At 40.2% G+C, this 14344-nt stretch overlaps 1 protein-coding gene and 1 pseudogene across 1 annotated transcript; both read right to left on the reverse strand.

Annotated features, from left to right (window-relative positions):
- On the reverse strand, nt 1-6299 carry LOC149145714 (ubiquinol oxidase 1, mitochondrial-like; annotated as a pseudogene).
- Nucleotides 6300-11296: 4997 nt separating this feature from the next.
- LOC149145715 (ubiquinol oxidase 2, mitochondrial-like) lies at nt 11297-12873 on the reverse strand. Its single transcript, XM_089448651.1, has 3 exons — nt 12451-12873; nt 12411; nt 11297-11624 (listed from the first exon to the last, which is right to left on the reverse strand). Exons 1-3 carry the CDS (start codon nt 12871-12873, stop codon nt 11566-11568), a joined length of 483 nt encoding a protein of 160 aa, XP_089304777.1. The 3' UTR covers nt 11297-11565.
- Between the last annotated feature and the right edge of the window lie 1471 nt (nt 12874-14344).

Raw genomic sequence — 14344 nt, forward strand, 5'->3', positions numbered from 1 at the left:
TTAATGGTAACCAATTGGCACTGCAGCTTCCTTAAGTTCTCTTCCTTGGTAATGAATGTCATGCAAAATCATAAACATGACATAGCAAATGATTAGCTCATAACAAAAAATTAGGCAATGAATGAAGTTAAACTAAAACAGAGTGAAAAGACCAAATACAAATGCTTCACTAAAAATCACATTGTTCGGTCAATTAGAGTCTAAATGAAACAAAAATAAAAAATAAAAAATGCCCAGATATGCCCTCATGAAAGAAACAAAAATATTGGATAAGGGTTAGCTTGAGCCCTAAACCTTAAATGAAACTAACAAAAAATGTGATAAACCCTAACTCTTAAACCGTAAATCCTAGGCGAAACTAACAGTATCATGGGATAAGCCCTAGAGGCCTAACCCTAAACCCTAAATGATATGAACAGAAAAATGGGAAAGACTACTCACTGATGCAAAGTGGTTGACGTTGTGATGTTGCACCTAATCAACCCTAATTACCACAACCACATCTCTGAGAGTTGAATCATTGGGAAGCCTCCAATAATCTATAGCTATGGTAGGGGATGGCACGTTTGGAATGTTGCCTTTGTCCAGCGCCTTGAGAAATTCAGTGTAGGACTGGATAGCTTCTTCTTCAAGATAACCCACAATCCTGTGTGCAAGTTTGGGGGAAAGGATGTACATGAGGAAGTATGCATTGAAGAAGACTCCTTGCACTATAAAGACCAAGGCCCTCTCATACCACTCGGGTTTTTCCACCTCCATAAATGTCATGAGGTGCATCCTCTCATTCTCAGCTTCTTTTAAAAGAGCTTTTATCCATCCACCATTGTGCTGAAATTTTCTGAGGGACTTGCAGGTGAAGAGCATACCCGTTAAAATTGGCAACTAGGGCCAAACTCCATGTGGGTCATCTTATTAATGGAAGTTGATATTTTTCTTTGATCCCTCTCATCAAGAGGTGTAGGATTGATCTAAAGATCATCCGATTCTAATAAGTATTCATGGAGATATGAATTTATTTGTGTTATGGGACAATTTGTCAAGGTCGGCGAGCAACCAAATAAGCCTCACTTGTGCTCAACGTTTTAGTATAAATAGAGGTGGCCTTCAAGTCATTTCAACACACTTGGGATCTCTTCCTCTCTACTTGTCTTTGGGTTTTAGTAGGAGGAGAGGATAACGCTGCCCTAATCTAGAGGGCAAAAGCCGGAACTGTCGGGAATGGCCAGAACTACTGGGAAAAGCCGAAATTGTCGGGAAAAGCTGAAACTGTTGGGAAAATCCAAAACTGCCAGGAAAAGCCAGAACTGCTGGAACTGTCGGGAAAAGCTGGAACTGTCAGGAAAAGCTGGAATTGCTGGCACTACCGGAATTGTTGGAATTGCCGGGAATAGCCGGAATTGTTGGAACTGCCGGGAATAGCCAGAATAACCGAAATTGCTGGAACTGCCAGGAAAAGCCAGAATCGCCGAAACTGCCGGGAATTGCCAGAACTACTGGGAATAGCCGGAATTATCAGAACTGTCAGAACTGCTGGGAATAGTTGGAACTGCCGAGAATAGCCGAAACTGCCGGAACAACGGGGAACCTAACGCAGAGGGCAGAAGTCGAAATTATTGGAAAAGTTGGAACTACTGAAATTGCCGGAATTGCCGGAACTGCCAGGAACAACCGAAATTGCGGAAACTCCAGGAATAGCCAGAGCATCTGTCTCCAAAGGAGAGTAGCATGCAAGGGACAACTAACTAACATTGGGATAGTCGTATGGTACTTAGTAACAAATACACCAAGCATGCAATGTTACCGATAACATGCAAGGGACAGCTAGCATGCAACAACCAACGTGTTAGGGACAAGAAGCAAGCAAGATGCAGCCAGCACATAGGTCAGTATGGCAACATGGTGCAATAATGGCACATAATGCAGTACAGTGATGGGTTCAGTCATGATTAATGAAGCATGATGAGATGCATCATAGTGATGATAGGTGCAACATGGTGCAGCACGGTGAGGTGCCGCATGATGACGAAAAGCAGCACAACGATATGTGAAGGAGTCACCTTGGAGAATCAGTTGAAGAAGCATGTCTTCAATTGATCTCATGTATCATCTTCTTAGAGATTATCTATGCTCTTATCTAAATAAGTCAAAGTGTTGATTTCTGTTGTAAACGTACTATCTCTCTCTCTCTCTGCTGAACTATTGAAGAACATATAAGAAAAATTGATCAAGGGTTTCCCACATTAGGGTTTGTCCTTGGCTAGCGCCACATCTTGTGTTCTCTTGCCTTGGCTTGTCTTTTGAGATTTATGTTTATGTTCTATCTGCAATTTACTTTAATGCTGATGTGATTGCTAATCTGGAAAAGATATTGAGCTAACAATGAAAATTGAAATAAATTGCTCTAAGCATAGAACATACCTAAAATTAACATGGTATCAGAGCTGAGGTGAAGACAATGCCCAAGCAAGAGTAAAAGAGAAATCATCGAAGACAGTTGGGAAAGGACAAAAGGATCAGTGGATTCCTCATCCCTCTTCAAATTCACCGAGGGTGAAGTCGAAGCAAAGAATATTATCAGAATGGCGCAACCGAAGTCTCTGATGGCCTACCTAAAGATCACTTCATTGAGAAGTCTGGATATAAGGGTGGAAGGAAAGGCATATGGTTGCAATAAGTTTGGCCATTATGCGAAGGAGTGTCCGAATGGCAGAGACACATCTCTTGATGAAGATAACAATCATTCCAGGGACATCTTCAATGATCCAAGGAATGACAGGTAATGCAAGTCATCAGGAAATGACCGACTCTTCAAAGAAAGCAAGGAACCCCAGGTATGAAGAATCAAATGTTGTTTTTGATAAGGTAAAGGAGCATTATCTTGTATTGGCCCTTTCCTTCAGATTCTTTGGGAATCTGGCTTATTGATTGTAGTGATTCAAGGCACTTCATCGGACAGTAGGGTGCACTCTCTAATTTGGTAGAGATGGGAACAATCGTGGGATTATACTTGGAGTCGATGCCACCTATCCCGGAAAGGGTGTAGGAAATGTTACCCCTCAACTGAATGAGGGTAACTCTATTCATTTACAAGAATCTCTTTTATGTACTTAATTGCAATAAGAACCTGGTGTCCATCTCGGAAATGGAAGTCAAAGGTTTTAGGGTGGCATTCATCGATGGAAAGGTACGTGTTAAAAAATAGATTTTTCAAAGATACTTTTTCTCATGGGTTCATGGTTGGCAATTTGTATCAAGTTGCAGGATGGTCCATTGGGGATCATGTCAATTGACATATTGCATCTATAACACCGGAGGTCTACCTATGGGGCCCTACCCGATGTGGGTCAGATGGTGATAGGGATACCTGAATTCAAGAAGAGCATGAAGGTACATGTCTGAGATGTATCGAAGGAAAATCTTATAAGGGGACCATTCCCCTCATGCAGCAGGTCCACAGGTTTGGAACAACCCGAGGAGTTTGAGATTCATGATCGGGAATCTCATGTATACAGGTGGAAGAAAGCCCTCTATGGCTTGAAGCAAAACACCTCGGGCGTAGTATGAGAGGATTGATAATTGTCTGATGAAGCTGAGATTCACTAGGAGTGAAACCGATCCAAACCATTACCTGAAGGTTGTGGATGATAGACCTCTCATACCGGCACGTTATGAGGACGACCTATTTCTGACAGGGGCAGACCCTCTCATTTGCAGAAGTAAGAAGGAGTTGGATTCTGGATGTGGAATGATAAACTACAAGCCTATGACTACCTCGAGGATCTTAACTTTCAGAAGTTATATGGTAGTGATGTTGGACCAAATGTGGGAAATGCCTCTGAGTTTCATAAACTCATTCACGTTGATGTTCTTAGTGAACTTCCATTCGGACATATGTTTTGCAGTTAGCATGGTGAGCTCATATTTGGTTGAGCCTCATTGGATTGGTGCCAAGAATATTCCGAGATATCTTCGGGGCACAATCTCTCATGGATTGAGATACACTATCGGAAATATGAAACTACATGATTATTCGAATGTTGATTGGGCACGCAGGGTGGAGGATCACTAGAGCACTTTCAGTGCTGGTTCTCTTTGGATTTTGCTTCTATATCATGGATGAGCAGGAAGCAGAAGTTGGTTTCTATAAGCACCACCAAGACTGAATACATAACTATGAGTATGATCTCGTGTGAAGCTGCATGGTTGCAGAAGCTTTTAAGTGAGTTGTTTATACACATGATGAATACCACTGATATTCTCTGTGACAACCAGAGGGGGGATTCGATTATTGAGGAATCCCGTATTCGATGATTGCTCCAATAGATAGACATTAGATACGACCTTATCTGGATATGGTAAGTCGATGAGCGAGGAGGCTCCATCGCATTGAGACTGATGTACAGGTCGCAAACATTTTGTCAAAGCCCCGGGGAAAGGTCAAATCTGTGACTTTCCCGAACGACTTGGAGTCATTGAGAGACCTTATGAGGGCCCTGCATGTTGCATGCATTGAGCTCTTTGAGCTCTGGGGGGCTTGGGGTACTTACTGGAGCAACATACGACCATAGGGCGATTCACCCTCCCCTGATGGTGCGCTATGTACAAGATGATAGGTTCAACCTTCCCTGTGATACCCCGTGGCGACTGTGGAACAGGGTGATTAGTTCTCATGTGGGCCGGGATGATTAGTTCTCCCATGGCAATTGTGGAACAGGATGATTAGTTCTCTTGTGGGCCGGGATGATTAATTCTCCCGTGGCAACTATGAAACAGGATGATTAGTTAACCTGTGGGTCGGGATGATTAGTTCTCCCGTGGAAACTGTGGAACAGGATGATTAGTTCTCATGTGGGCCAGGATGATTAGTTCTCCCATGGCAATTGTGAAACAAGATGATTAGTTCTCCTGTGGGCCAGGATGTTTAGTTCTCCTGTGGCCACTGTGAAACAGGATGATTAGTTCTCCTGTGGATCGGGATGATTAGTTCTCCCGTGGCCACTGTGGGGCAGGATGATTCGTTCTCCTGTGGACAGGATGATTAGTTCTCCTGTCGAGGCATCCTACCCACGTAGTCTGAGACTCATGGGAAGTACCTCTCATCTGATCAATGAACAGGGAAATGGGGTTAAGGACCATAGTAGTACTATCGATAGACGTATTGTTGTATCTACCGTACTCCCTATGCTAAGATGACCTCCATTGATCTGGGATCAGTATGAGTGGTTTGAGACACTCTCTTGTGATATTGATCTGGGATCAATAAAATTGACTTCGGGTTTAATAAGAGTGATGTGACACTCTCTTCAGATGAAACTGACTTCGGGTCAGTAGAGAATGGCATGAGACATTCTCGATCAATTCTTCTTCTTCATGGTTCAACAGAGCAAAGCAGAGCTCAGCAGAGCAGAGCAGTGCAGGGCACTGATGGCAGAGATAGTACAGTTGGACATATGGATCAGCGGATGGAGTTCTCCCTAGTTGAGAGGGAGTGTTAAAATTGGCAACTAGGGCCAAACTCCATGTGGGTCATCTTATTAATGGAAACTGATATTTTTCTTGGATCCCTCTCATCGAGAGGTGTAGGATTGATCTAAAGATCATCCGATTCTGATAAGTATTCATGGAGATATGAATTTATTTGTGTTATGGGACAATTCGTCAAGGTCGGCCAACAACCAAATAAACCCCACTTGTGCTCAACGTTTTAGTATAAATAGAGGTGGCCTTCAAGTCATTTCAACACACTTGGGATCTCTTCCTCTCTACTTGTCTTTGGGTTTTAGTAGGAGGAGAGATCCTAAGGGATAATGCTACCCTAATCTAGAGGGTAGACGCCGAAACTGCCAGGAAAACCGGAACTGCTAGGAAAATCCAGAACTGCCGGGAAAAATTGGAATTGCTGAAAAAAGCCATAACTGCCGGGAAAAGCTAGAAAAGCCGAAAAATCCAGAACTACCGAGAAAAACTGGAACAGCCCAGAACTATCGGGAATAGTCGGAATTGCCGGAACTGTCGGGAATAGCCAAAATAGTCGGAATTGTCGGAACTGTCGGGAATAGCCAAAATAGTCGGAATTGTCAGGAAAAGCCGGAACTTCTGGAACTGCCGAGAATAGCCAGAATTGTCGGAGCTGTTGGAACTATTGGGAATAGTTGGAACTGCCGGGAACAGCCAAAAGTGCCGGAACAACCGAAAGTGCCGGAACAGCGGGAACTGCCGGGTATAGCCGGAATTGCCAGAATTGTTGGAACTGCCGGGAACAGACGAAATTGCCGAAACTCCCGGAACAGCCAAAGCATCTATCTCCGAAGAAGAGCAACATGCAAGGGACAACTAACTAACATTGGGACAATTGTATGGTACTTAGCAACGAATACACCAAGCATGCAATGTTACAGCTAGCATGCAACAACAAGCATGCAAAGGACAACAAGCAAGCTAGGGACAACAAGCAAGCAAGATGCAGCCAACACGTAGGTTAGTATGGCAACATGGTGCAGTAATGGCACATAATGCAGCACAGTGATGGGTACAATCATGATTAATGAAGCATGATGAGATGCATCATAGTGATGATGGGTGCAACGGGGTGCAGCATGGTGAGGTGCAACATGATGACGAAATGCAGCGCAACGATAGGTGAAGGAGTCACCTTGGAGAAGCAGTTAAGAAGCATGTCTTCAAATGATTTCATGTATCATCTTATTAGAGATGATCTATGCTCTTATCTAGATAAGTCAAAGTGTTGACTTCTGTTGTAAACGTACTATCTCTTTCTCTTTGTTGAAATATTGAAGAACATATAAGAAGAATTGATCAAGGGTTTCCCCACATTGGGGTTTGTCCTTGGCTAGCGCCACATCTTATGTCCTCTTGTCTTGGCTTGTCTTCTGCGATTTATGTTTATGTTCTATCTGCAGTTTAATTTAATGTTGATGTGATTGCTAATCTAGAAAAGATATTGAGCTAACTGTGAAAATTGAAATAAATTGCTCTAAGCATAGAACATACCTAAAATTAACAATTCCTCCAACCATCCCTGGGACAACAACCACTGTTTCCAGATAATATTAAAAGTATATTATCATACTCAGAGTATATATACTCAGTTTTAAGTACAGAGGTTATTTTCTCTCCAAAAATCATAATTTTATTAATAAAAGTAGGATTGAATTCCTCATATTTTAAAAGGCAGGAACAAAAAAACTAAAGACTAAATAATCCCATTAAAATTACCCCACCCTATGTGTCAAAGGCATCGCCTTAAAATTTCATAAACCAACCAATAGGTCCAAAAGTTTCTCCTTAGTAGTCCCAAAGACAGTAAAAGCATAACTACCAGTGTCACAGCTCACATGAGAGCACAATTTTTAAACGAAGTACATCATATACCCTTTAAAGAGATCTCAACAGAGGTCCATAAAAACTATGGAGGAGTTGAGAAAACATGACTCATCACAAGAAAAAATTGTAAAAATGAAAGATGTTCATAATTTGAATACTCTCCATCTTCAATTTTTCCAAAATTCGCCAATGGCTTGAATCAAATGATAAATTAGTTTTGAAAAGTTCATCTCCTAACTCACTCCGTGAGAAGAAATTTAATTAGGTGAATTTTGAACTAAAACATAATTTTATATCATCAAATTTGAACATAATCATAATATCATTTATTATTCTCCAAAAAAAACAACATTGAAAACTGTGTTAAACAATCCACAACCAAACCATATTGAGACTTCAAAAATCAGTTTGATAACCACAAAAGTTGGGTTACACAATGGTCACAAAAAAGAGAGTAGTCAACAATTAACAAATTGGCAAAAATAAAAAAGGATCATGAAAATGAAAGTAACCATTGATAAGAGATCAAAAACTCTTACCTATAATGATTGAAAATTGATTGTTCATTCCATAAACAACGTAATACTTGCATTGCATTCTCATTGCAAAGTGAAAGAAGCTATGCGTTGCATGCTAGCATTCATGAGAGATTAAAAATTGGGTACGGTGATTGAGAATGGATGGTTCATTGCATAAACATTGTAAGACTTGTATTGCATTTTCATTGAGAAGATTGCATGTTGGCCAACATTCCTTTTTTACTGTGCATGTGTCTTAAAAGTGAAAAGGCAAACCATAAAGAGGATGTCTAACACAAGTATCTGTTCCAATATGTTTTGATTTAAGTTTTCATTATTAAGTAATGTTTCAGGGCTTCGACTGATGTGTCAATAATGATTAAAACATCCTTCTTTGGAATTCATGTGGTCAAGAACACGTAGGAGTTACTATCACATTGGCAATTGGAGGTTCGCAACTATAAAGAATAAGTTGGAAATGTGTAACACACCCCAGACACAGTGGAGGTAGTGCCATTACTTGACATTGTTTCTAATACCATGGTAATAAGAAATTCCTCAAACCTAGTAGATGTACCTCCAATACTATAATTAACATTTGTTCTTGCATACCTATTGCAGAATTATGCATAACGCCTTGATACTATATAATATGCAACATGAATATAATGTAAACAACAATATAAACATGCACTGAAACACATATACACAACATGTATAATTATGTGCATAACATAGTAGAAGTAGCTAAAATGCAATTGGAACACTTAATCTTTTGTTGAATGTTGCCAACTAGTTGCAGACATTAGATGCTCCTCCTAGTCGTAGATTCCATTGCTCTAGTTCTCTTAGTAGTGGGTCACCCTCAAGCTGGGGCCATGACTCCAACAAGGCAAAGACTCACCTAAAGCTGACTATGGTCCACATCAGTCAAAATCAAGATATGAAACCCCAATAACACTCCAACCTAGTGTTCTTCCTCCCCCATCAACATACACCCCCTTTTCCACCTTTGCAGTCCCTCAGACTGTGCCACTAACTTTCTATGGCTTCGACACAGGCTGCCCAAGAATTACCACTATATTGTGGCTCCAAGAACTCCAACTACCTCAAAGGTCTCCACATACTTTTGAGGCCCCACATAGAGATACCTATCCCTACACTTCTCCATCCAAGACTCCAGCCTCGCCCAAGGCTACCCAAGGAGAAATGCATTCATACCCAGAGCCACCGAGGATATTCAAGGTAATAGTAGCAAGGTCACTCTCTAGCTCTCCTTAAACTTGAAGTAGGCACAATATCTACATTGATTCCATTGCTCTAGTTATCTTAGTAGTGGGTCACCCTTGAGCTGGGGCCATGACTTCAACAGGGCAAAGGCTCACCTAAAGCTGACTATGGTCCACATCAGTTCCAAACATGGTCAAAACCAAGATACCAAACCCCAATAACACTCCAACCTAGTGTCCTTCCTCCTCCATCAACACACACCCCCTTTTCCACCTTTGCAATCCCTCAGACTGTGCCACTAACTTTCCATGGCTTTAGCATAGGCTGCCCGAGAAGTATCATGATATCGTGGCTCCAAGATCTCCAACTGCCTCAAAGGTCTCCACATACTCTTTAAGCCCCACACAGAGATACCTATCTCTACACTTCTCCATCCAAGACTCCAACCTCACCCAAGGCTATCCAAGGAGAAATGCATTCATACCCAGACCCACCTAGGATCCTCAAGGTAACAGTAGCAAGGTCACTCTCTAGCTCTCCTTAATATTGAAGTAGACACAATATCTACACCAATAGAATAATGGCACATTGAATGGTATATAATGATGTTTTTGTATCCATGGTACCCTTTTACACATGGCACCCATGCAGCCCCATTTCCCCTCTTTTAGAACTCCAGATAAAACATTCATATGGTTTAGAGGATTATATCCTAATGTATTTAAACATTGGCTCCCTTTAACTTTTTGGGCTTATGATATATTATACACTGAGGAATATATCTCATGGATTTATGACCTAAGATAGAATAACATGATATTTTGTTGGCTTAAAAACATGTCTAGGTTTAGCCGCTCTCACCTTTCCCTCTCATGGTCTTATCTCCCCTTACTCTTTTTGTCCCTTGGTTTTCAATTGTGGTGTTATTTTTATTAATATGAGTGTGATTACATATTATATTTGCTAGGTTCATTGGCCATTCTACGCATAGGCTCTTTAGCCTAGAATCACAAAGGAACTCTGGCCATAACATGACGCGCTGGCCTATTTACAATATGTCCAGACACATACAAAGATCATCTTAGGGGTGTTACAAGACACCCTAAAAAACGATTCAACCTCACCCTGAAATTCCTGAAATAAAACCGCTTTAGCACAATTCAAAACTTTTCATTCCAACCCCCAAAACATGTTTCTTGTGCAACTACATAAAACAACATAAGTATTCATTCATGTGAAATAACTTAAATGTTTCTCATGCAACTACATAAAACAACATGAGTATTCATTCATCTGAAATAAATTGCATTGTAAATTTAAAAGAATGGCATTATAAATTTTTTGCAATAACCTAATAATAACATGCACAAATACATATAGAGGTCATCCTAAAAATGTTACAAAACACCCTAAAGCCAGTTCAACCTCACCACAAATTTCATGAAATAAAACCCCTCCAGCCCAATCCAAAACTTTTTGTTCTAGCCCTCAATTTCGCAGGCAAGGGGAAACGCATTCTCCAACCCCCCTTAAATGTTTCTCATGCAACTAAGTTTTCAACGTATTCCTTAGCAATGAGTATTAATTCTTGTGAAATGAATAGCACTGTAAATTTAAATGAATAGTATTATAAATTTTCCTCTGTTGTATGTATCCCAAAACATTCTTCTTGCTGTTGTATGTATCCCAAAACATTTTTCTTGAACTAAGTGCAACTTCAATCCCACGTATGAAAGGGCTCCATTGAAGAAACTATTCACATATGTGATAAAACTATGAAACAACACAAGGCCTAGACAGCTCCATGAATGCAATTATCAAAAAGAAATGGCACAAAGGTCTTCTTGGACTAGTTGCCTATATAAGAAGTGAGCCTCAAGAAAAACCTCTAGGAGAATACCAACATATGGCTCATACGCTCTGTACCAGGACTTAGAAACAATGTCTAGTAATGCTCTGAGTTACATGGAATATTCTAAAATCTAGAATCGAGTTACACTCAGGGAAATTACACTGAGAATATGTGTGAATATGTGTGTTTTATACATTTGGGCTACATGAATCCTGTAATGGCAGAAAGTTGATCTTGTCTAGAAGATTAACTTGAAAATTTTGCTAATATGTGCCATAAGCCAAAGCTCTGTATTCTTCAGACATCTATATATACTTAAACATAAAGCAGTACATCACAAGATTTTAAAAAATATGTATAACATGTTTCTACTTTTAATGGAAATGGAATGATAGGGTCTACATTTCACAGTTAAAAAACTCCACCGCAAAAATAAGGGAAAAAATTGTCCATTATCCCTCTGATTTCAAACCTGTCCTATGATATCCATATATTCTATGGTACCAAATTCTAATACATACGCTAATAGTAAATACCATATGTATATAGACATGGGTTGAACAGTTCCACTGCGGCTTAACAGAAAAGCACATTTTCATGCAAAAATATAAAGCCTTGAGTTTAATGGTAACCAATTGGAGCTGCAGCTTCCCTCAGTTCTTTTCCTTGGTAATGAATGTCTTGCAAAATCATAAACATGACACAGCAAATGATTAGCTCATAACAAAAAAGTAGGCGGTGAATGAAGTTAAACTGAAACATGGTGAAAAGACCAAATACAAATGCTTCATTGAAATCACATTTTTCAGGGAATTAGATTCTCAATGAAACAGAAACAAAATGCCAAGATATGCCCTCATGAAAGAAACAAAAATATTGGATAAGGGTTAGCTTGAGCCCTAAACCTTAAATGAAACTAACAGAAAATGTGATAAACCCTGACCCTTAAACCCTAAATCCTAGATGAAACTAACAGTATCATGGGATAAGCCCTAGAGGCCTAACCTTAAACCCTAAATGATATGAACAGAAAAATGGGAAAGACTACTTACTGATGCAAAGTGGTTGACGTTGCGATGGTGCGCCTCATCAGCCCTAATTACCACAACCTCATCTCTAAGAGTTGAATCATTGGGAAGCCTCCAGTAATCTATAGCTATGGTAGGGGATGGCACGTTTGGAATGTTGCCTTTGTCCAGCGCCTTGAGAAATTCAGTGTAGCACTGGATAGTTGAGTGAAAAGACCAAATAAAAATGCTTCACTGAAATCACATTGTTGAGGCAATTAGAGTCTAAAAGAAACAGAAACTACCAAGGTATTCCCTCATGAAAGAAACATAAATATTGGATAAGGGTTAGCTTGAGACCTAAACCTTAAATGAAACTAACAGAAAATGTGATAAACCCTAAATCCTAGATGAAACTAACAGTGTCATAGGATAAGCCCTAGAGGCCTAACCCTAAACCCTAAATGATATGAACAGAAAAATGGGAAAGACTACTTACTGATGCAAAGTGGTTGGCGTCGTGATGGTGCGCCTCATCAACCCTAATTACCACAACCACATATCTGAGAGTTGAATCCTTGGGAAGCCTCCAGTAATCAATAGCTATGGCAGGGACTGACACGTTTGAAATGTTGCCTTTGTCCAGCTCCTTGAGAAATTCAGTGTAGGAGTGTATAGCTTCTTCTTCAAGATAACCCACAATCCTATGTGCAAGTTTGGGGGAAAGGATGTACATGAGGAAGTATGCATTGAAGAAGACTCCTTGCACTGTAAAGACCAAGGTCCTCTCATACCACATGGGTTTTTCCACCTCCATAAATGTGATGAGGTGCATCCTCTCTCCTCTCATTCTGAGGGACTTGCAGTTGAGGAGCATTCCTCCAACCATCCCTGGGACAACAGCGACAGCTTCCAGCATCATGGCTCGGCAACCATACTGCCTCTGCACAGGACATGGAGTGTTAGTGGAAATCCTTTTCGAACTGAAGCCCAGATGAAAATACTAAAGAAAAACATGTACAATCATGAATGTTAAATTAAACATCAACCATAAAATGAACAAAAAAAACATAATCCTGTGATTTTTGTCAAGACTTCCCTCTGTGTTCAAACAGGGGAATATAAAATCTATAAAAACAGCGTGAGCAGTAATACTTACCTACTCCCACTGCATCACACCAGGATGGTGCTCCATTTCATTAACATTAATATTAACTTGTTGCCGAGCACCGCTCTTGGTGTGGGAATATGCTATAGAGCAAAACAATCTCCAAAAATGTATCACCAGATAATGTTCAGTCTAATTAATGATAGCAAAACAAATCCAACAATATTTAGCATCTCTACCTCTCAAACCCAAGATGGAGGTGCCGGCAACAAAACCACCCATGGCTCCGTTCCAGAAATCCTCCTCTCAAAATTTCTCAGCCGCGTGATTGGTCAATGCAAAGACCCCTCCGATTGCAGCAAATGTGAGACCATAATTCCCCATAAGTTGCACAATCTTGATCAGACCCGAAAGGGAAATACTCCTTTCAACCTTGGGCACATCATACCATCTGGCCACCACAACCCGCCAGACATACCCCCAATGAAACACTCATCATGCCATTGAAAGTCTTAAACGAATAACGCAGATGATTCACTCAGAGAAGCACTTGGAAGTAGTGCCGAGTGAGGGAAAGGGCGAGGTCGATCTGCTGGGTCGTGTGTTTGTAAATAAATTTCTAACTAACTTAATATCCTACTGAGCAAGGGCAAGGGGGCGGTCGATCTGCTGGGCCGCGCGTTTGTAAATAAATTTCTAACTAACTTAATATCCTATTGTACCAGTTGAATCAATCGGATGGCTAAAATTATTTTAATTGTCTAACACTTAAATCAAAGGCTCATAAATATACACGTAACCTAAGAGGAAAGTTGATTTCAGAGGGGAACACCTTACGACGTAATAAGAATAATATGAATTAATTAAAATTATAAACTAAATAAATTAAATTAATTATTAAATATAAACTTTATTCAATCAAATCTACATAACCAAATAAAATCAACAAAATCAAATGAGATTTGATTTTATAAAAGTTATATGTAGCAAAACAATGACACGGAGATGGGAGGAAGGCGGTGGACGAGGAATTAAAAGGAGGAAGGAAATCTTAAGGAAGGGGGGAAAATAAGCAGAAATTTTTGAGAGAGTCTAAATTGTTCTTAAGATTTTGGGCACGGGGGACCAAACCGTATCAACTAGAACACACTCTAGAACTGAGTACCTAGGTTGTACTTAGTTTGGCGGGGAGGTTTTGGTCTTTTGGTAATGGGAGCGGGAATGGGAGCACGAGTAAACCAGTGGTATCTCCAACCACATAAATTCAGGTAGGTATTTGACATCA

Source organism: Pinus tabuliformis, chromosome X (assembly GCF_031772625.1).
Source record: "Pinus tabuliformis cultivar Carrire ecotype Pingquan chromosome X, CPIR1, whole genome shotgun sequence".
Classification (NCBI taxonomy): domain Eukaryota; kingdom Viridiplantae; phylum Streptophyta; class Pinopsida; order Pinales; family Pinaceae; genus Pinus; species Pinus tabuliformis.

What these genes read in the sequence shown, in the direction of transcription:
- LOC149145715 (XM_089448651.1), bottom strand. Translation starts at nt 12,873, where the DNA reads ATGATGCTGGAAGCTGTCGCTGTTGTCCCAGGGATGGTTGGAGGAATG.